This window comes from Achroia grisella, unplaced genomic scaffold (assembly GCF_030625045.1).
Source record: "Achroia grisella isolate CSIRO2021 unplaced genomic scaffold, CSIRO_AGI_Agris_v1 utg874, whole genome shotgun sequence".
In the NCBI taxonomy this organism is placed as follows: Eukaryota; Metazoa; Arthropoda; class Insecta; order Lepidoptera; family Pyralidae; genus Achroia; species Achroia grisella.
Window position 1 is genome coordinate 669,124 of NW_026713051.1, and position 23,358 is coordinate 692,481.

Here is a 23,358-nt window from a genome sequence, read left to right on the forward strand (position 1 = left end):
GTGTTATGGGTACTAGATAACTGATACAAATACATAGATATTTTTTTTAGTAAATACATACATATTATACATAGAAAACGTGCAGATTGATACAAACAATCATACTCATGAATACAAATGTTTGAGCCGTACGAGGAATCGAACCCGCGACCATCGGTCGTAGATTCGATTAGATCGTTCGGTTTTATATTATTAAATTAAAGACATATTACTTACAATGAAAATAAATTTGAATTCAGTTAGTGTACAGTCACTGAAATAATTATAGACTAAATATTTTTTTTATATTTATTATATATATTTTTTATAGTAATACTGTTATTATTTATATATAAAAAACAACACCTGTTAACAAGAGCAACATACAAGTTTCTTGCTCATTCTTCTTGTGATGAATTTCCTAATGAGTGGTAAAATCAAAATATGACTATTCAAAAGGGCTTGAAATGGGTTTATTTGATTAAAGATTATTTTTTTCTTTCTTACATTATTCATATTATTTTAACCAGGTCTTAATACAAAGTAAATTCGAGTCATAAATACCTTTATTTCCCATAAAATAATACACGTAAAGACCCGGTTATTAATATATTAATATTTTTGTCAGACACATACATATGGTATTTCGATATGCATTTCATCTAGAAACTCCATTATATTTAGAAAAAGTTGAAAATTACCGGGAAGTCTAAAAAACTCGTAATTTAAATCCCAACCAATAAAGATTTTTTTCTCGTATATGCGACGTATCTGCACTGTCGTATTATTTATATCATACCTCCTTTAATAGGGTATGATATCATAAAGGACTTTTTAATTACGAAACCGATAGTAATTTTGGTTCATCGTAATTTCATATTTCTAATAGAAAATGTTCAATGTGTTCCACTTTTTGTCACGTCCCTTGAAACTAATCTGCCAAGTTTCCAACTGAAAATCAGGAAAAAATATAGTTGACTGAAACATTTTGTTTATGTAAATATCTATACATATAAATAAGATTGGAGTTTTAATAAAACTTACTGTTTGTAATATTGAAATAACCGTTTTTTACTACATGAATATGAATATATATACGGTAGAAACAAGGTGTCGAGACCCTTGGTCCGTGGGGTCCTAGCGCTATAAGACTTTTCAAAGAAATAACGAAAAGGTTAGTCCACATCACAGAAGACCGAAGAGCTGGCAGCTACCTCGGACAAAGAATTAGTCTAACTATTCAAAGAGGGAACGCTGCCAGTATCTTCGGAACGTTGCTTAAAGGGGGTCCCTTTAAGCAACGTTCCGAAGATACTGGTTTAGTCATCATATTATTATTTTTTTAAGCTTTTTAATTTTAGGTTCATAGTTGTACAATTAGGTTATGTAAATAATAATAATAAATACAACATGTAAATATATAAACTATACCATAATACGGTAGATATATCAAAAAACCACTTTTTACAATTTTTGTATATCTGTCTATCGGTCTGTTTGTTGTGGCTAATCTCTGAAATGGCTAGACCAATTTGAAGGGACTTCTATTGGTAGGTAGCTGATGAAATAAGGAATAACTTAGGCTACTTATTATTTTTGAAAAATTCTTTTATTTTAGAAAAATAAAGTTAAATCGATCGCCTCCCTAACCATTCTTCGAATATAATGTCGTTATGATGTGAATACCTTCAGTTGGTGTAGTTCAACCCAGTGATTGGGTCCCGATCCTAATAAAAATGAAATGTGGTAAGATCCTGTGATTTACTAATTATCTGGAATATTAACCATAATAAAGCTAGCAACTTACTAACACAATTTATGATTGCTAGATGAATAGCCTACATTTAAATGTAATTCAGCGCATTACCCGTAATAGATGCTCGTGTTGCTTCATAAATATCGTCACCAAACATCCTGTTTTAAACGGGACAGTCCCTTTTTATAACTACAGTCCCGGTGTCCCTAAAATGGACTCTGGGACGCAAATTGTCCCGTTTTTGAAGTCGAAAATTTATGTGGTCGAGCGAGGTATAAAAAACCGTGCCAAGACTTTCGGGCTATGTAATAATAATAATAATATTAAGTCATTCTCAACACATGCCGTATTGTACGGAAATTTCTGTCGTCTTCCACTCACTCACTCATCCACGCTTGGCTAAGGCCCGCGTGTTTGAATGTATTACCCCTGTAAATAAGGAGATATATAAAATATATGTATATAAAATAATAATAAAAATAAAAATAATAATAACATACCGAAAGCACATTCTGAAGGATGGCACTGAGGACATCTGTCGGGCATGTCGCCATCCCGGAGAGTCACTCAGACATGTGCTTTCGGGTTGTTCAGCTCTTGCCAACACTGAGTACTTGCACAGACACAACCAGGTAGCCAAAATACTCCATCAAGAACTAGCTCTGAAGTACGGCCTCGCGAATGAGAGGTTGCCGTACTATAAGTACGAGCCCCAGCCGGTCCTCGAAAGCGACAGCGTCAAGCTCTACTGGGACCGATCCATCATCACGGACAGGACCGTTCTTGCGAACAAACCTGATATCGTGGTGATAAATCGGGCACTTTCGAGGGTGTTTTTGGTGGATATCACCATACCGCATGACGAGAACCTCGTGAAAGCCGAAACTGAGAAAAAGAGAAAGTATCTCGACCTGGCTCACGAGGTGACCGAAATGTGGAGGGGTGATGTCCACCGAAATCATTCCAATCGATATGTCGGTGAACGGTCTTATCCCAACCAGTCTGGAACAACATCTCAGACGATTGGGATTCCGGGGCGGCTCACTCCCGGGAAAGATGAAGAAAGCGGTGCTGTTAGATTCTGCCCGCATTGTACGCCGGTTTCTCTCCCTGGGGCCCTGAACCCCGGCCGACTGTGCTTCTGCCGGGGGCAGATATTTAATAATAATAATAAACTCAATATAATATCGTATCTGTGGTTTTACCTACTTAAAAGCTCCACTAGCTCATCATCATTATCATCACCTCAGCCCGGAAGACGTCCACTGCTGAACAAAGGGCTCCTCCAAAGATCTCCACGATGATCGGTCCTGCGCCGCTCCCATCCAATGCCTTCCAGCGATCTTGACCAGATTGTCGGTCCACCTTGCTGGAGGCATTCCCACGCTACGTATTCCGGTCCGCGGTCGCTACTCGAGGACTTTACTACCCCAACGGCCATCTGTCCTACGCTATATCCAGGGCATATAGTCCGTAGGACAGATGGGCGTTGGGATGGGCAATGAAGAAGAATTGCAAAACTGAAGTGGCAATAGGCAGGAGCTCTTTAGTTTTGCAATTCTTCGGGCTATGTCGGTCACTCTGGTACTTCTGCGGATCTCCTCATTTCTGATTCGATCATGCAGAGAAACTCCGAGCATAGGCCTCTCCATTGCCCGCTGATTGACTCTGAGCTCGTTCATGAGGCCCATAGTTAGCGACCACGTCTCTTTGCCGTAAGTCATCACTGGCAACACACATTGGTCGTAAACCTTTGACTCGAAACACTGCGATAATTTGGACGAAAAGATATATCAACTAGCTACATTAAAGTAAATTTGTTTATGCGATAATACTTAACTTTTAGCCTAACTTTTTCTGAATAAAACTTTAAGAAATTGTTTTTTTCTGTGACTATCTGTTACTTAATTAATTGTTTAACCAGTTGGTTATATATTCAATATTTTTTCTATTTGACTATTTAATTGAATTAGTGCTAATTGGTGGTTTGTATTGACACACTTAAACTTAAAAATGTAAAGTAATAATAAAATTATTTAAAAGAGCAACACGCAAGTTTCTTGCTCGTTCTTCTTGTGATGAGACAGCTTTCCGAATGAGCGGTAGATTAAAAAAATGTAATGACTATTCAAAAGTGCTTCAATGTAAGTTTATTTGAATAAATGATTTTCTATTCTATACTATTAAAATAAAAAAATCAATGTCCCGTTTTGAGTCATAGAATAAATAGTCACATTATCCGTAACCTACATAAAGTGATGTAAACATACCTGAATATATTATCTGTACTTTCGTTGCAACCATGAATTATTTATAACACTTGACAATTATTATGCTTGTCTTGGTAAATGGGTCAGGCACCTCATGTCAACACTTTATCGAGTTGCATTTTGAAACGATAAGGCATCGCGCACTTACTGGACTGTAATTTGTTATGCATTTTCAATAAACATTACAATGACAGGTTTCTCAATTATACTTGATGATTTGTAAGTATATTTTGCTTTTATTACTAATTCTATATAGGTTTTGAGAATTACTTTGTTGTAGTGGATATAGTTTAATCGCATAGTATCTTTCCTGTAATAAAATAAATTGTTACATGTACACATAAAATCGATTTTATTACGTTGGATTGTAATGTACGCAGTAGCATATTAAATGTTACATTTGGAATAAAGACGAAATGAGTTTCTTAAGAAAGCATGTAATTGAGGATTACAATATTCAACGCAATTATTATATTAAAGTAATTATTTATATAACAAAACATCTATTAAAAAGAGCAACACACAAGTTTCTTGCTCAATCTTCTTGTGATGAATTTGCATTCCGAATGAGTGGTAGAATCAAAATATGACTATTCAAAAGTGCTTGTAATGAGTTTATTTGAATAAAGATTATTTCTATTTCTATTCTATTTCTATTTCAACACTGACTGGATTAAGGAAAAATCTTATATAAAAAAATCTCGTGTCACAATGTTAGTTCACGGATTGACAGAATTTTATGAAATTTTATATGCATATTCTGTAGATCTGAGAATCCGCTACTATCTATTTTTCATACCCCTAAGTGATAAAGTTTGTCTACCCCTAATATGATTTTTTTTTTGGGCTTTTTTTTTTTAATTATATATTTTTTATTATGTTTCATTAAAAAATACATACAACTCTAAATTTTCATGCTTCTATCACCAACCGCTATTTTTTTAATAGGGTATTTAATTTATATGGCAAAACAATGTTTGCCGGGACAGTTAGTTATAATATAAAACATTTGAAAATGTCCTACATGAATAAATGATTTTTGTATATGAAGTTTGAATTAGTAACTGAAATAAGCGTATTGAAACATAACTCTTTATTCCTGTATTTTATTTATATATATTACTAGCTTTTACCCGCGGCTTCGTTCTCGTTAATTTATCCCCTTTAGGGGTGGAATTTATCAAAATCCTTTCTTAGGGGATGCCTGCGTCATAGTAGCTTTATGCATGCAAAGTCTCAGCCCGATCGGTTTAAAATTGACAAAGTTTCATACAACTTCATCCCCTATTTGATCCCCTTGGGGATGGAATTAATCAAAATCCTTTCTTAGCGGATGCCTACGCCATAAAATCTACCTGCAGGACAAATTTCAGCCCGTTCCGTCTAGTGGTTTGGGCTGTGCGTTGATAGATCACTATGTCAGTCACCTTTGAGTTATATATATTTAGATAACAGAATAATTTTGATATATATTTAATCATTTATATCGAAATTATTCTTCACAAGATCGTTGATCAGTTTTCTACTACTTTATACTATTTCATAAAGTTGCACATTCTAAAATTTAACAACAATGAACTTTATTAAACACAAGAATCTATTTATTGATAATTCGATATATTTTTAAATTGCCTTTGAAGCCGGTGTTGGTGGCATCTACATCACCTGAGGTGTAGGCAAATAGGAATATAACCAACACATCCGATTTTGGGCCTGCATGTAGAGAGTAGCTTCAGGATTTCTTCCAGCAAACCTAGAAAATATTATAGGATAATTTGGTCACTAGATCGGAAAAAAAAAGACATTAAAATTATATTAATAACAATAAGTCACACTATAAGAAGGAATAAACATACATAAATATATGAATATATAGACATAAATTGTTCATGTGATGTTTGTAGAAGCGTTTGAAGAGAAATATATGTGTGACGTAGTTTTCCATGTGAAGTGAACATATGGAGAGAGACACCATAGACGTAACCCTGAAATAAACAATCTCAGGTCTTTAAGCATTAATATTTTATATGGGAACTGATTGCCAGCTAACGTCATTAAAAAAAAGACAATTCGAACCCTTAAAAAAACACAATATACGAATTGCAACCAATGTTAAGGCATTAAAAAAATTAATGTTAATTTTTTTTTCTGTTAACTTTCTTAATAAAATTATCAAATTGAAACTATACTTATATACTTCCAAATTACTTTTATGGTTTCGTTGAGAGAGTTTCATCAAGATGAGCATAATCGTGAAAAATACAGTTAAAATTTGTATAAAATTGGTTGCAAATAATTAATTTATTAAATTAAGTAGTTTTGAGAATTTACATCGTTAGACAAATCTGATCCCACTATGATATATCTATATATATATAACTCAAAGGTGACTGACATAGTAATCTATCAACGCACAGCCCAAACCACTGGACGGATTGGGATGAAATTTGGCATGCAGGTAAATGTTATGACGTAGTCATCCGCTAAGAATGGCTTTTGATTAATTCTACCCCCAAGAGGATAAAATAGGGGATGAAAGTTTGTATTAAACTTTATCAATTTTAAACCGATCTGTCTGAGACTTTGCATGCATAAAGCTACTATGACGTAGGCATCCCCTATCAAAGGATTTTGATAAATTCCACCTCTAAGGGGATAAATTAAATCGAGCGAAGCCGCTGGCAAAAGCTAGTATTACGTATAGAGAAACATAGTATTGTGATCTTTATTACGCAGGTAACATTGTCTATTTTAGAATAGGATTTTGGTCTAAATATATATAAATTCGCGCAAATATTACAATTAAAAAATACGTATACATTAACTTAATAAATCAGATATTATGCAATTAAAATAAACATAATAATATCAAGAGAAAAGTATATAAATAATAAAAAGTAAAATTATATATTAATAATCTTAAATAATAATCCTAAAACATTATATACGTAATGGATAAAAGAAAAAATAAACAATTATAAAGAAATAAAATTAAAAAAAAAAAATACCCACAGTGATGCGTACGGTGCATTTTATGTATTCTAATAACGGTATCGTAATATTAAAATAAAAATATCCATAACACTTGCTCTCTAGTACCAGCAAATAGTTTCAGCCAAGGAAAATGTTGCCACCCACGAGCCTTTAGTGAATCCTTTATCGTTATTATCAATTATTTTTTTTAACTTGTAGCAAATGTTCTGTAAGATTGAAATGTAGATTCGAGGAAGCTGTAGGTTACTAAAATTTGGAGGCAAACGAATTCATGAATGGGCTCCGCTTAATTCAATTTTATTTGGACAGATGCCACGGGCCAACGCCTTGCGTCGCTCTTTGGGCAATTTCCTTGTGACACTCAACTTCATCTCATTTCTTACTATATAAATGAACTCCATTATATTAACAAAAGTACATATTGAATTGTTGATGTTTTTTTATAACAAGTAATAGCTCTAATATTTGAACAGGAAGCTGTCAGAACTATGTCAAAATACTGATTTATTTATATATTGTTCCTAAAATTAAGATATAAATACTTATATACTCACCGTTGCTTCTCAATTTATATATTCAAATATCCTATATGTTCATAAAAATCTTGACTTATTTCCAAAAAACAGCAATATTCATAATATTAATACTAGATTTAAAGACAAACTTGCTGTCCCCAAGTATTGTTTAGAAAAAGTCAATGGGTCTTTTATGGGAATAGGTATAAAAATTTACAATGAGATACCAAAGGATATATTGGAATTACCCTTAAATAAATTCAAAACATCTGTTAAATCATATTTACTGAGCAAGGCCTATTACTCACTAAACGATTACTTGAATGACGAGCGTGCATGGCAATAGTTGTTTATGCACGGGATTTTCATTTAATGTTAGACATAGACACCTATATAAATGCATTGTAAATAAACTGGATTTAAAAAAAAAGGTAATTCAATTGAGTTTCTTGCCAGTTCTTCTCAATTGGATCTATATACCGAAATGGACGGTAGGGAAAAAAAATTATAATGTAAAACTTGACGTTCATAAGCGGCTAAAATGTCCTACATGAATAAATGATTTTTGAATTTTGAATTTTATATTTTTTTGTATATATTATTATTATTAACATATTATATACGTAGACAATTCACACAGCACCATCTAGTCCCAAACTAAGTAGAGCTTATGTTATGGGTACTAGACAACTAATATAAATACTCAGATATTTTTTTTAATACATCCATATTATACATAGAAAACACCCAGATCGATATAAACAATCATACATATGAATACAATTGTTTGCACCTGGCGAGAAATCGAACCCGCGACCATCTGAATTACATCGGTGTATTAAACCGCTAGACCACCGAGGTTTGGTAATAAATTCAGTATAAATGTACTGTATCTAAAAGCTACTTGATATAACTAAGTATCGATGCTCAATAACAACCCGTTGTAGCCTAGTCAATCGGCAGTAAGCAAATAGCTCAGAGTTATATCAGTGCTCGGATTGAATCAAACACTTGTTTGTTTGTTTCACTATTTACTATTCCGCTATTACTAGATCGCTACAATGTAGAACTGAGTTGCAGGATTAAGTAAATCTACCCATGTAACCCGGGATTACAACTGTATTTAATTGTTCGTCATTAAACGTAACGTAAATGTAGCTATATGTATTATAACTATCTAAATACATATATATAAAGCAATGGTGACTGATTGACTGACATAGTGATCTATCAACAGCCCAAACCACTGGCCGGATGATGTAGGCATCCGCTAAGAAAGGATTTTGATGAATTCTACCCCCAAGGGGACAAAATAGGGGATGAAAGCTTGTATGACATTTTGTCAATTTTAAACCGATCGGGCTGAGACTTTGCATGCATAAAGCTACTATGACGTAGGCATCCGCTAAGAAAAGATTTCAATAAATTCCATTCCTAAGGGGATAAATTAACGCGAGCAAAGCCGCGGGCAAAAGCTAGTACTATATAAGTTTGAAATAATAATATCTATTTCTGTAATGGATTAAAATATGGTATGTTATATATGAAATGTAATAATGAACATTTTTTTTTAATGTACCATTTTAAAATATCTTGATGTTCAGTAAAGTTTAATGATATGAGCACAACATTGCAGTTCGGAGTCTAATGTTATACCAAGAAATACAGTATCATCAACAAAGTTAATAAGTTTATTGTTCAATACGATTTTTGAGTCAACCTTATTATTGAAATTAAATTAGTATATATTATACATACGCGATACTTAGTACGTTTATTTTTTAAGTTTACGACAAAACCTTGAAAGTAAGTTAGATTGCTAGTATGCGTCCCGAGATTTTTCCAAGTTGAAGTGTACAAACTTGTATAACTTCTAAGTTATTCCATTTCTGTTGAAAGTCAGTACAAACAAGTTTCCATCAAGTTGCTTTCACTTTCAGTCCTAATGAACTGCTGTCGTTTTTTATAAGGCGCAGTAGGCCATCGATTTTAAATATGGTAACACTAAACTAAATTAAAAAAATGGTAACACTTATGTAAATTAAAAAATATGTTTAATTTCGGGATATCTGTTATATATGGGGAATATATAATAGATATCCCCATATTACACATATTATTTATACATATATATGCATATGTAATTTCGGGATATCTATTATATATGAGAAATATATAACAGATACCCCCAAATTACACATAGATATTATTTAATTTAAGTGTTACCATTTTTTAATTTAGATTAGTGTTACCATATTTTAAATCGATGGCCTACTATAATCTATTTAATATTTTCTCTATTTGAGCATTTAATTGAATTATTGGTTTGTATTCACACACTTAAACTTAAAGTAGTAAAGGAACAATAAAATTATTTAAAAGAGCAACACGCAAGTTTCTTGCTCGTTCTTCTTGCGATGAGACAGCTTGCCAAATGAGCGGTAGATTAAAAAAAAATTGTTGACTATTCAAAAGTGCTTAAATTAAGTTAATTTGAATAAATGATTTTCTATTCTGTTCTATTATAACTTTTGCGTATTTTAGTGAGCAACTGAATACTTACAAGTTTACACGTACTCTGATTTGAGAAATGAATCAAATCAATAGTAGCAGTGCTGACTGGGGGAGAAGGGAATTGTTAGTAATAGACTAATAATACCATTGCTAACAATGGCTGGCCCTCCACGCGGTCCGCGGTATATTCAACATATTTTTTTATCATTACTTAGCATTGAAAAATACATACAACCCAAAATATATGCCCTCCTACCATCAACCCCTATTTTTTAATAGCGATTAATTTATTTGGCATACATATATATACTACCAGCTAGGTAGATCCAATTTCGAGAAAGAGGTCATTTTTGCTTTCAACAAATTTAGTTTATCAGACAGAAATTTTCATTATAATTACGAATTGACTGACCTCGATCTGATTTTAAATCGAATTGCTTGCGACACCGTAAATATGGATCGTGTAAATTTTAAAATAAAAGTTATTAAAGTGGGGCTGGTTTCAGTTCAATAATCGTTTTGCGATATTTTGTGAGATTGAATATTGATCCAAAATCGGTGATTCTACACTCGAAATTGTCGATCACTACGTATACTTAGGGCAAACTATCCAGCTAGGTAGATCCAATTTCGAGAAAAAGGTCAATCGTCGAATCCAACTCGAATTTCCGCAGTGTCTCAAGACGAAGGTTTACGACCAATGTGTGTTGCCAGTGATGACTTACGGAACAGAGACGTGGTCGCTAACTATGGGCCCCATCAACAAGCTCAGAGTCACTCAGAGGGCAATGGAGAGGGCTATGCTCGCGTTACTCTGCGTGATCGAATCAGAAATGAGAAGATTCGCAGAATAACCAGAGTGACCGACATAGCCCGAAGAATTGCGACTCTGAAGTGGCAATGGGCAGGGCACATAGCTCGTAGGACAGATGGCCGTTGGGGCAGTAAAGTCCTCGAGTGGCGACCACGGACCGGAAGACGCAGCGTGGGAAGGCCTCCAGCAAGGTGGACCGACGATCTGGTCAAAATCCCTGGAAGGCATTGGATGCGAGCAGCGCAGCACCGATCGTCGTGGAGATCTTTGGGGGAGGCCTATGTCCAGCAGTGGACGTCTTCCGGGCTGCGATGATGATGATGATGATGACATATATATACATATATATAATTGAGAATCAAGAGATTAGTCCTTGGAAATATTTTATGTCAACCGACTTGACAAATGTTCATAAATTAATGTGCTGTGTATTTTATGGCGTTGAGAAGCATACAATGTACGCAAAGTGAACGCTAAGACGAAGATAAACTTACAAAGTTCTAAGCAAAGTTCTTCAAGCTACCATTAGAATTAAAAGCTTCAAAACAGAATTGTATACGCGAACGCGAATATGTGGTAGATAAGTTTAACGTACACATATCAATAAAATTGTAGTATCTGTTTGTAATATTGAAATAACCGTTTTTTACTACACGCATATGATATAAATAAGGTATATAAACCAAAATAACATTTTTTTTCAAACCGGCTAATCTCTGAAATGGCTGGATCGATTTTGCCTGGACTTTTTTCGGCAGGTAGCTGATGTAATAAGAAGTAACTTAGGCAACTTTTATTTTATAAAAATAAAGTTAAATTCCATGCGGACGATGTTGCGGGAACAGGTAGTGAAATATATTTTTAAAGACTTAATTAATGTAATTGCTAGTAAATTGTAATAGAGTTGAATGTATTCTTTTATATATATTACAAAAAATTTAATAATAATTCAAATTAATAATAATAATAATTTGCTAAGGCTCCCGTGTTTGAACGTCTAACTCCCGTAAAAAGGAGATATATAAATAATAATCATAATAAAATATATTGCAGTTATAGGTTGTGTTAGATAATTAAGTCTTATATATAAGAGTAAATACAATTTGAAATTTGCTCAGAATTATCTACTAATTCTGAGCAAATTTATATTCAAAATTAAAAAAAATCTAAATCAAAATATCTTTATTCATATAGGTCTATTACAGACTCTTATGATATGTCAAATCTACCGTCAGTAATTATTATTTTTACAACCTACTACTATTTTTAATTTATTCTATTTTTATTCAATGTTTCCTAAATTATTGTCCCTTTGAACAACTCGTTCAATTCCATATATGTTCATTTCAGAAAAAAATATATCTTCGCATTTATGTTAAAATGCTCGCTCTTATGAAAAAATTATGTTTCACAAGGTTCCCAAATTTTTGCTGTACATTGATTAATCAAACAGTTCAAACATCCAATTAACAGAGACTTATATCCAGCGCGACCTCATTTTTATTGAAATCTATTCAGTACGACAGACCGTCAAAATTAAGTAATAAAGCAAAGAAAATATCTGTTTTGGGTTTTTAGTGGTTATTTTTAGTCTACGAAGATATTTTGGCGTTCAGGTTTTCTTTAATAGCTACAAATTCAAATTCTAAATATCACTATTCCTGTAGGTCTGTTATAGACTTATGATATGTCAAATCTACCGTCAGTTCGGAATGATTTCGAGATGAGAAGAACTGACAAGAAACTCAGCTCGTATTATTTTCTAATAAATATTGTACATGTTTAAAAGATAATACGGATTCGTTTAAATTCAAGTTTGGGAGAATAGAGTGACCACCAGCAATGTTAGTGCAAAAACAAAAAGTCTAATCAGTGTTCGTAGCCTGAACAGACCAATCCCACAAGTAGCGTATAGCCCAACACATCCGTCCGTCATACTCGTGAACACCCGTTCACGGGTATGACGGATGGATTTGTTGTTTAAATTAAATATATTCAACTTTTTTCGTTTAAGATTGTAGATATAGTAGAATTAAATTAAATTTTACTTTAATAATGTAGATAACTTTCCTTACCTGCAACTTTGACAACTGAATCCTTTCTGAGACACTTTCAAACTTTCTTGTTACATACAACTCATTCTTACTACAGGAGACCGTCATTTTAGTTAGTAGTTACTTAAAGTTCAGAGAAGTGTCTAACTAAAGTTTGAATTCTAGATAAATCTGTTGTCTTAAAAATATATCAGAGGGATAATAATAATCTCAGGACAATTCACACAGCGCCATCTAGACCCAAGTTAAGCTAGCTAAAGCTTGTATTATGGGTACTAGATAACTGACACAATACTTAGATTATTTTTTTTTAATTATCCAGACACATACAAACAGTTCAACTCATGAATACAAATGTTTGTGCCGTGTGAGGAATCCGACCGCGACCGTCGGACGTAAAGATAATGCTAGACCGCTAGACCACCGAGGTGGTCAATACAATCAAGGTAAACTTATATAGATTAATATATATATATATATATATACATATATAAAGATCTATTATTTATCTACATACTACGAATGGTTAGATTATATAACAACAAAGTAATATATTTATTTAAACTTTAATGCACAAATTCCTCTAGTGTTGCGGATGCTCATGGGCGGCGGTAATCATTTACCATCAGGTGAGCCGAATGCTCGTTTGTCACCTGTGCTATAAAAATAAATACTAAAATAAAGGTGTTATGGCGGACTTAATACCATAAACAGATTAGTGGGCGGTTCCTATATTGGAATTAAACCATATAATATATACTAGCTGTCCCGGCAAACGTTGTTTTTCCATATAAATGAATAGCTCTATAAAAAATAGAGGTTGGTCATAGAACAGTGAAAAATTTGGGCTGTATGTATTTTTTAATGACACAACAAAAAAATACGAATAAAAAATTTGCTCAAAAAATAAAAAAATAATATTAAGGTTGGACGACCTTATCTGCTGTATAAACAATATTATTGTAAACTTTCATCAAAATGCATTCAGTAGTTTTTGCGTGAAAGAGTAACAAATATCCATCCATACTTACAAATTTCGCGTTTATAGTATTAATAATAAGATATATATTATATGTTAATGATGTTTCTTTTGTTTCAGATCCCGTCGATGTAGGTGGTCAGGAGTAGGTGTTCTCGGCATCAATATGCTCAGGTAATAAATATTATATTACAGTTTCATTGTTATACCGTAATTATTATATGACGTTTTACCCATCAATCTCATCAATACAATCCTAAGAACGTTTTCGTAAATCGACTGAAATGCAGATTTAGTACTAGCATAAATAACATAATCTAAATATATAACTCAAAGGTGAGTGACATAGTGATCTAACAACGCACAGCCCAAACCACTGGACGGATCGGGCTGAAATTTGGCATGCAGGTAGATGTTATGATATAGGCATCCCCTAAGAAAGGTTTTTGTTTAATTCTACCCCCAAAGTGATAAGGATGATAGAAATACGAAGCATAGGGGATGAAAGTTTGTATTAAACTTTGTCAATTTTAAACCGATCGGGCTGAGACTTTGAATGCATAAATCTACTATAATGTAGGCATCCCCTAAGAAAGTATTTTGATAACACAAGGTTTAGCTCGCTTAACTTCTAGACGGGTCTAGATGGTGGTGTGTGAATTGTCCTGAGATTATTATTATAATTAATGAACTAAACGAGAGAGAACTAATGAGAATTGCTATATTTATATAATATATTTCGCAATTCACACAGCGCCATCTAGTCCTAAGCTACATATAAATACATGAATACATTTGTTTCGTAAATACATACATATTATACATACAAAACACCCAGACCGATACAAACAATTATACTCATGAATACAAATGTTTGTACCGTGTGAGGAATCAAACGCATGACCATCGGATAGTAGAGCGGTGTTCTAAACCACTAGACCACGAAGGCTGTCAAATAAATGAATTCTGTATACAAATAATAGTTCTTAGTAAGTTTAAAAGAATATCCTAAGAACTGAATCTTGAAGATTGGAAGCGTGGTTTCCGAGGAACGAACGCGTTCCCAATTACGCTAAGGACATTGTTAGTTGGCGATATTTTCTATAATAACATCATTAAGCCCTTTCTGTGCTTGGAAGTGAATTTCTCATAGTGAGTCGCTCATAAGTCTGTCCGTTGGGAGGATAGAAAGCACTGAGAGACTTCTAGAAAACTGCAAGGTTTCCTACGAAGAGCCTTGTTGGAACAGCCACATCATAAGATACAAGGTTTAATTAAGCGGCTTGTGATGTAATGAAGTTAATAATAAAGACTTCTTTATTTTTTAAATTGCTAACTGCCATCTAGTTTTTAGTAAGTCTAAACTGGAGCTACTAAAATTTTTAGTACCTACATTAATAAAAATTCTAGATCAAATAAAATGATTGAAAAATCTGTAGTTACATATAAATTAAAACTTAAGAAATTTATATTAGAAAAACAAATTTCCAATGTATAACTGTTCGTACTGTATTGTTTTATCTATATATTTTATCCATACATGATCATAGAATAGAATAAAATATAAATAATCTTTATTCAAATAAACTTAATATAAACACTTTTGAATACTCAAGTTACTCTTTTAAATAAATATTGATTTACTTATATTTAATTAATAACAAGGATTAGGCATGCGACAATCAACTTAGAAACCGCTACGCACTTAATCTCTGCTCAATCAGATAACATTGTCAGCGCTATGAATTTTAAGTTAGATATTTTCTACAAATATATACACTTTCACCTTATCAGAAGCACCAACAGCACACGTTCATGAAGGCAGCAGTAGGTACACTATTTCTATATTGCTGCTTGTAGGGACTGGTCTGCTCTAATCACTACGACTGATCTCCTCTAATTAATTGTTTAACCAATTGGTTGTATATTTAATATTTTTTCTATTCGAGTATTTAATTGAATTAGTTCTAATCGGTAGTTTGTATTCACACACTTCAACTTATAAATGTAAAGTAAGAATAAAATTATTTAAAAGAGCAACACGCAAGTTTCTTGCTCGTTCTTCTAGTGATGAGAAAGCTTTCCGAATGAGCGGTAGATTAAAAAAATGTGAAGACTATTCAAAAGTGCTTCAATGTAAGTTTATTTGACTAAATGATTTCTATTCTATATTTTAAATTAATTACTATAATGTTCCACTGAAAATCACAGTTTAGGCATTAAAGTCCAGGCACAAAGCTTAGTGAAAACCAATTTGCTCGCAGTTGTATTTTTTAAAATAATTAATTATAATTATTGTAATACGTTGTATGATTCCAAATAAATATATTAAAAAAAATGAAGAAAATAATAATCATATTATTAAAAAAGAAATAGAAAATTTAAAACAAGTCAAAACGTAGAAGAGAGAGCGAGAGAAGAAGAGAAAAATTGAAAAGTGAGATGAGTAATGTAGAGTTGACTTGATTTAAAATTATCATAAACTTATTAGTATTTTATTGACAACAATTCAGCCATTTTACAATGATTGAATATCATATACCTAAATATATAAACTTTTCAACATGTTCATAGACTTTTATGTTACAGTAAGATTGTTTAATACCTAAACAGAAGAAAATAATAAAAGAACAGTCATACTTTACTTTATATACGTTTTTAATATATGTACTAATATTAAACATATACTTTAATTACTCTAAATCTCATCCTTATTACATGAATATATACATATATATATACAGTTTTATGCTTCTTAATAATTAATTATAACTATAATAATAATAATCTCAGGACAATTCACACAGCGCCATCTAGACCCCAATTAAGCTAAAGCTTGTGTTCTGGGTAATAGATAACTGATACAAATACAAAGATATTTTGTAAATACATACATAGAAAATACACAGACCGATACAAACAATCATATTCATGAATACAACAAATGTTTGTGCCGTGCGAGGAATTGAACAAGTGACCATCGGACGTAAAGCGGTGTGCTGAACCACTGGACCACCGAGGTCGTCTTGATATGTACAAATCAATACGTATTCGTGATATGAAGACAAAACACGCAAAGTACTAGTCACTTTTATTTTAACATATTAAACAAACATTATAAGCTATTTTTAATAGAACATTTCATGTAGAATCAATTACTATAGCACTAAATGTTTGAAATGATGACGTACATGCCGTGGACGCGCCTATATATACATTTAATGAGTTTTTTATACCACATAGGTGGCAAACATACGGCCCGTCTGATGGTATACGGTCACCGTAGCTGTAGATGTTTAAAACACCAGGGGTGTTACGTGCGCGTTGCCGACCCTTAAGAAACCTTAATGTACCATTCTAGAAAACCCCATGCTGTAGTCTTGTGAGTAAAACCTCGGCAGGTAGTTCATTTTACAATCTAGGTATACGCGCGAGGAAGCTCCTCTGACTCTATTCGATAGATGGAGTATCATATTTATTATACAAACCGTACCTGCGACTTCGTCCGCGTGGAATTTAACTTTATTTTTTTAAAATAAAAGTAGCCTAAGTTACTCCTTATTACATCAGGTACAATAATAATAGTTCCGTCAAAATCGGTCCAGCCATTTCAGAGATTAACCAGAACAAACAGACAGACACAAAATGGTAAAAAATGTTATTTTGGTGTATGTACAGTATTTATATTCATATGTATGTAGTAAAGAAATTCAGTATTACAAACAGACATTCCAATTTTATTTACATGTATATATTATATATATATATATAAATGATATAGCATTTATGTTAAACGTTAAATGAGTATTACCTTTCTGAATGTTACATTATTCGTGACGGAAAATATCAAACAGAATACAATAGCAGGGATTATGAAATGGAGCAGACATGTGTTGATATTATCGTTTATTACATTGTGGCCACTAGCAGGAATAATGTAATCTTATGAAATATATCTAGATACATTGCAAATAGGTCTAACTCTGTTGCCTTTGCGTTTAATACATTAGGCATATATATTTTCACTAGCTGTACCAGAGAATTCGTCCGCATGGAATTTAACTTCATTTTCTCTAAAATATGTGTAGCCTAAGTACTCCTTATTACATTAGCTACCTGCTAATAAAAGTCCCGTCAAAATCGGTCCAACTGGAACAAACGGACAGACAGTCAAAAATTGTAAAAAGCGTTATTTTAGATGTGTTTTTAAGATAGAATAGAATAGAAAATTAATTCTTTCTAGGATATGTAACAGGGTTGATATCTACGAGTTTTTTTAAACATATGTTTTAACTAGCTGTTCTGTTAGGAGTCGTGCGACTCCGTCCGCGTCGTATATAACTTAATTTTTCTAAAATATAAGTAGCCTAAGTTACTCATTATTACATCAGCTACCTGCCAATAAAAGTCCCGTTAAATCGATCCAGCCATTTCAGAGATTAGCCGGAACAAACAGACCGACAGACAGACAGACAGAAAATATAAAAAATGTTATTTTGGTGTACATATGTACCGTATTTATATTCATATGCATGTAGTAAAAAACTGTTATTTCAATATTACATACAGACTCCAATTTTATTTATATGTATAGATATCTTGTCACGTCTGTGAGCAGATGTGGTTTCCCATATATGTCAGGTAGAGAGCCACTCCCAATAGAGCAGCTCTTCGGTTTGACATGAAATTGACAGTTTAATTAAAGGAATAACGTTAGATATATCAAAGAGAGACATCCGATGCACATTATGCAGATGAATGACACACAGACACACATGTATATATATATATATATATATATATATATATAATATTTTTGTATTGCCAATACATACTACTAAAAGTGATGAGTATGTATTTATATCGTAACTAAAATTTTATTATTATTATTTATATAACCTAATTGTACAACTAAGAACTTAAAATTAAAAAGCTTAATAAAAATATATAATATGATGACTAAAATATATTATTAAAAGGGGTCCCTTTAGGCAACGTTCCGAAGATACTGGCAGCGTTCCCTCTTTGAATAGCTAGACTAATTCTTTGTCCGAGGTAGCTGCCAGCTCTTCGGTCTTCTGTGATGTCGACTAACCTTTTCGTTATTTCTTTGAAAAGTCTTATAGCGCTAGGACCCCACGGACCGAGGGTCTCGACACCGAATGGGACAAATTTATATTCGGAGCCTAGACCCCTGTATTTACATGTTTTGGCTTTTTCAGCCGCTTATATATATATTTATTTATTTTAGGTAATCAACAGCTTATACAATTTATAGTATTACATAGTTAGTAAATCCAATAACAGATACCTCATGAATTTATCTTTAATATTAAAGTTATATTTAAATTGGTTATTTAAAAACAATATAGTTAAACATTTAAACGGGTCAGAGCCAAAGATAAAGAACAGGTAAGGGTGAATACAATTAGTAAATCACGTTACAATATAATAAAGTCATTCATATGTACGTACTATATGTGTATAAAAATGTGTGTATCTGTCAGTTATATATCTTATATATAAAATTCTCGTGTCACAGTTTTCGTTCCCATACTCCTCCGAAACGGCTTGACCGATTCTCATGAAATTTTGTGAGCGTATTGAGTAGGTCTGAAAATCGGCCAACATCTATTTTTCATTTCCCTAAATGTTAGGGGTAGTCCACCCCTATTTTTTTTTTATTTTAAGGCAAAACAACGTTTGCCGTGACAGCTAGTATATATATATTGCTATAATATTATAAACATGAAACTTTCTGAGTATGGATGGATATTTGATACTCTTTAAAGTAATATAGCTTATGCATCAGAATAATGTATAGGCTATGTTTTGTTTTTAATTTATATATTGAAATTTATCGCGGGTGAAACAGTAGGCACAACTAGCACATATTTGTGATTATGGAAGGATTATTGTTTTTTTTTACCCAAAACTTTCACGCAAAAACTACTGAACGGATGGTTATAAAACTTTACAGTAATATTGCTTATCAGAATGACATATTGGCCATAATTTTAAAAGTCATTTTGTAATATATATATGTCTATATATGTCTAACATTAAATGATAATCCCGTGCAGGAACAGCTATTGCCATGCACGCTCGTCATTCAAGTAATCGTTTAGTGAGTAATAGGCTTTAATTTTTTTTATTAGTTATAGTCATTATCTTCTAGAGGAAGGTTTATATATATAATACATGTACACCCGTGCGAAGACGGGGCGAGTAGTTAATCATCATATAAAATCGCAGTCTATCCCTATGTATGCTTAAATCTTTAAAACTACGCAACGGATTTTGAAGCGGTTATTTTAATAGATAGAGTGATTCAAGAGGAAGGTTTATTTAAGCCGGAGCGTGTAGAATAGAAATGATCTTTTTCAAACGAACTGAATTCTACATATTACTATAGATACATATGAATGTAAATTAACAAACAGTAGAAAAAGTATCTGGAATATTTTTAGAAACGTTGCCGCGGACTATTACGTGTAAACCTTCACTACACTTTTTTTGCGCCGTTTTTTCTGTAGTATAGCAGTCTGGGAATAAAGCATACTACTCTTTTCAACGTCCGTATCCGTTAACTGAATCTTCCACTTCATCATAGCCGATCGGAACATAAATGAAATGAAACACGTGAAAGATTGAATTTTAAAACTGCCACATGTCTGCATAAAATCTGCATCGTAAAATAACTATAAATTCCGATGGCTAGAAATTGATCCCTCAAATATGCAACAGTGTTGAGTGTACAGTTTTTTTATGTAGTAGATTTTGACACTCATGTACTTTAAAAAATATTTTATTACTTACCCTACCGTCCTGTTCAGTTAGCTACTTCAGCCCAGGATTAGACATATTATTTATTCAACTATATCTATGTAAATACAATCAAATCATATCCTTACATATGAATGTGGATAGTTATAAGGGTAAAGGAAGACCGAAAAAGAGATGGATGGACTGTGTGAAAGATGATATGGTGAGAAAGGGAGTAAATAACGAGATGCCTGCGAACAGGGATGAATGGAAGAGAAAAACATATTACGACGACCACAAATAAATGGGATAAGGAAGTAGCAGATGATGATGATCTGTGTAAATGTAAATTTACACAGAATTGAATAAAATAAGAATACAAAATCCTTTATTCAAATAAACATAATTTAAGCACTTTTGAATAGTCATAATTGCCCTGTTATTAACCTACCGCTCATTCTGAAAGCTGTCTCATCACAAGAAGAATGAGCAAGAAACTATCGTGTTGTGCTTTTAAATAATCGTTGTAACTTTACATTTTAAATCACAATGTGAGAACACACTACCTACTGGCACTAATTTATTAGGGTCAAATATAAAATACAGACTTAGATTAAATCAGTTGTAGTGATTAGAGCAGACCAGTCCCTACAAGCAGCACTCGTTCACGAGTATGTATGAATCAGCCATCGCTCGGCTACGTCATATCACGGATGCCAGTACGTGACTGACGAGAATTAATCCATAAATATGTGTATAATATGTGAGCAAGCAAGCAAAGCAAGCTTCCTGTTTGTAGGAGAACGAAAAACGGAGAAACGGAGAAACGAAGGAAGGAAAAATTTCATGCGGTTTTATTTTAATTTTCTCTTTTCCTTTACTAATATATAGCTATGCTTTAATCCTGTAGTTAGCACTTGTAATATCGTGGATTATTCTGAGATTACAAAGAATATAAATCAACAACTTTTAAAAGTAACTAGAAGTAGACGTTAAATAACATTGTTAGTATTTATTTTAGCAGAAGAATATAATATAATTCCCTAGTGTGAATGTTGTAATAAATTAATGTATTAACTTTTAAAAAGAAGTAGTGAGACATTTAACACTACAGTAATTTCCCGCTTGGAAATGACGCTATTAGGAATTCTGTATCCGAAGTTACGACACAGCGAATGAACTTTTAAAAAATAAGCACCGTGGACACTAAAAGTTCACGGGTTTGTGCTTTTAATGGATGTCGTTTTCATTTCTATTGTGTGTGAAAAATTGAGTATTAATTTGTATAAACTGAACTGGTCATCTATAAGGGGGCGCTTATACCATTAATTCATTCTTAAATCAATAACTAAACTCCTCACCGTCCCCTTAAAAATTTACCTTAATATTAGTACACTGTATTACTATATAACATATAACTAAGTACTTATAAATATGTATAAAATTAATTTCTAAAACCAGCAGAAACTCAATCCAATCATGTTCTTATCTGTATCTATAATGAGCGATATGTTTGTAAAAAGTTAACGGATTTAAAAAAATATTTTTTGTAATAAACAACGTTTATTCTTGTATTGAACTTATATAAATTTTGTGAGTGGTATCTAGTGATTTTTTTTATAGTATATTTAACATAATATATTTATTTGTTACTCTATTATGTGATTGTTACAATATTAGTAATAATAAATGACAAGAAGAAATTTATCATATTAATATGGTTATCTTGTGGTTGTACAAATAAAGCATCATTTAAATCCGCAAATAATTAAGTTCGTATACGTATGTTTAATTATTATGTACCATACAAAACCGTACCAAGAATAACAGTAATTAATATCAAAGTTATTATACATTTCGTATTATACGTACAAAATAAACTATTTTAATTAAACATATGAAATTTATACCTTTGACAAATTATGCTCACGTAAATATTCTGTGAATAAATACATCGTAGCTATAAGCCTATTAGCTACGATGTATTAATTTACAGAACATTGCAATGATCATATGAATTTAATTATGACTTAAATACGCGGATGTGCAGTTCGAATATATTACTGAATTACTTTGACGTGGACCTGTAAATACACACTGAAAATTTCAATTTAGCCTGTAGATTTAATTACTACCCGTAGACATTGCGTATATTAAATTTAAAGTCGCTTTGATGTGAAATGCATGCAAATAGTGAATGAAAATTGTCACTATCGACTGAGTAAATACCGGCTGGTCAAATCCTTCGTGTCTTTGTTTAAATTTAATTTGCACAAATATAATACTGACAGTGAATATAAACTTAAAAACGTAAAGTAATAATAAAATTATTTAAAAGAGCAACACGCAAGTTTCTTACTCGTTCTTCTTGTGATGAGATAGCTTTCCGAACGAGCAGTAGATTAAAAAAAATGTAATAACTATTCAAAAGTGCTTCAATGTAAGTTTATTTGAATAAATGATTTTCTATTCTATTCTATTCTATTCTATTAATTAATAACTGTGCCAGTGGTTTCACTCGCGTTAAATTTCAATAAAAAATATACTCTATATGTTATTCTGATGTATAAGCTATAATACTGTAAATTTTCATCAAAATCTGTTCAGTAGATTTTCCGAGAAACAGTAACGCACTTAAAAGCTTTCGCGTTTATAATATTATATATTAAGATTAAGATAGCTACACTTTTTTCATAATTATACAGTTGGAATGCATTA

General features: G+C 32.2%; 1 protein-coding gene across 1 annotated transcript in view; it reads left to right on the plus strand.

The window, feature by feature from the left end:
- LOC131853045 (cationic amino acid transporter 3) overlaps positions 1-23,358 on the plus strand; it is a 245,833-nt gene that overhangs the window by 59,424 nt on the left and 163,051 nt on the right. The window contains exon 2 of the mRNA XM_059203838.1: positions 13,996-14,049. Within this exon, the coding sequence (XP_059059821.1) occupies positions 14,042-14,049 (8 nt within the window). The 5' untranslated portion in view covers positions 13,996-14,041. The remainder of the gene's footprint in view (positions 1-13,995; positions 14,050-23,358) is intronic.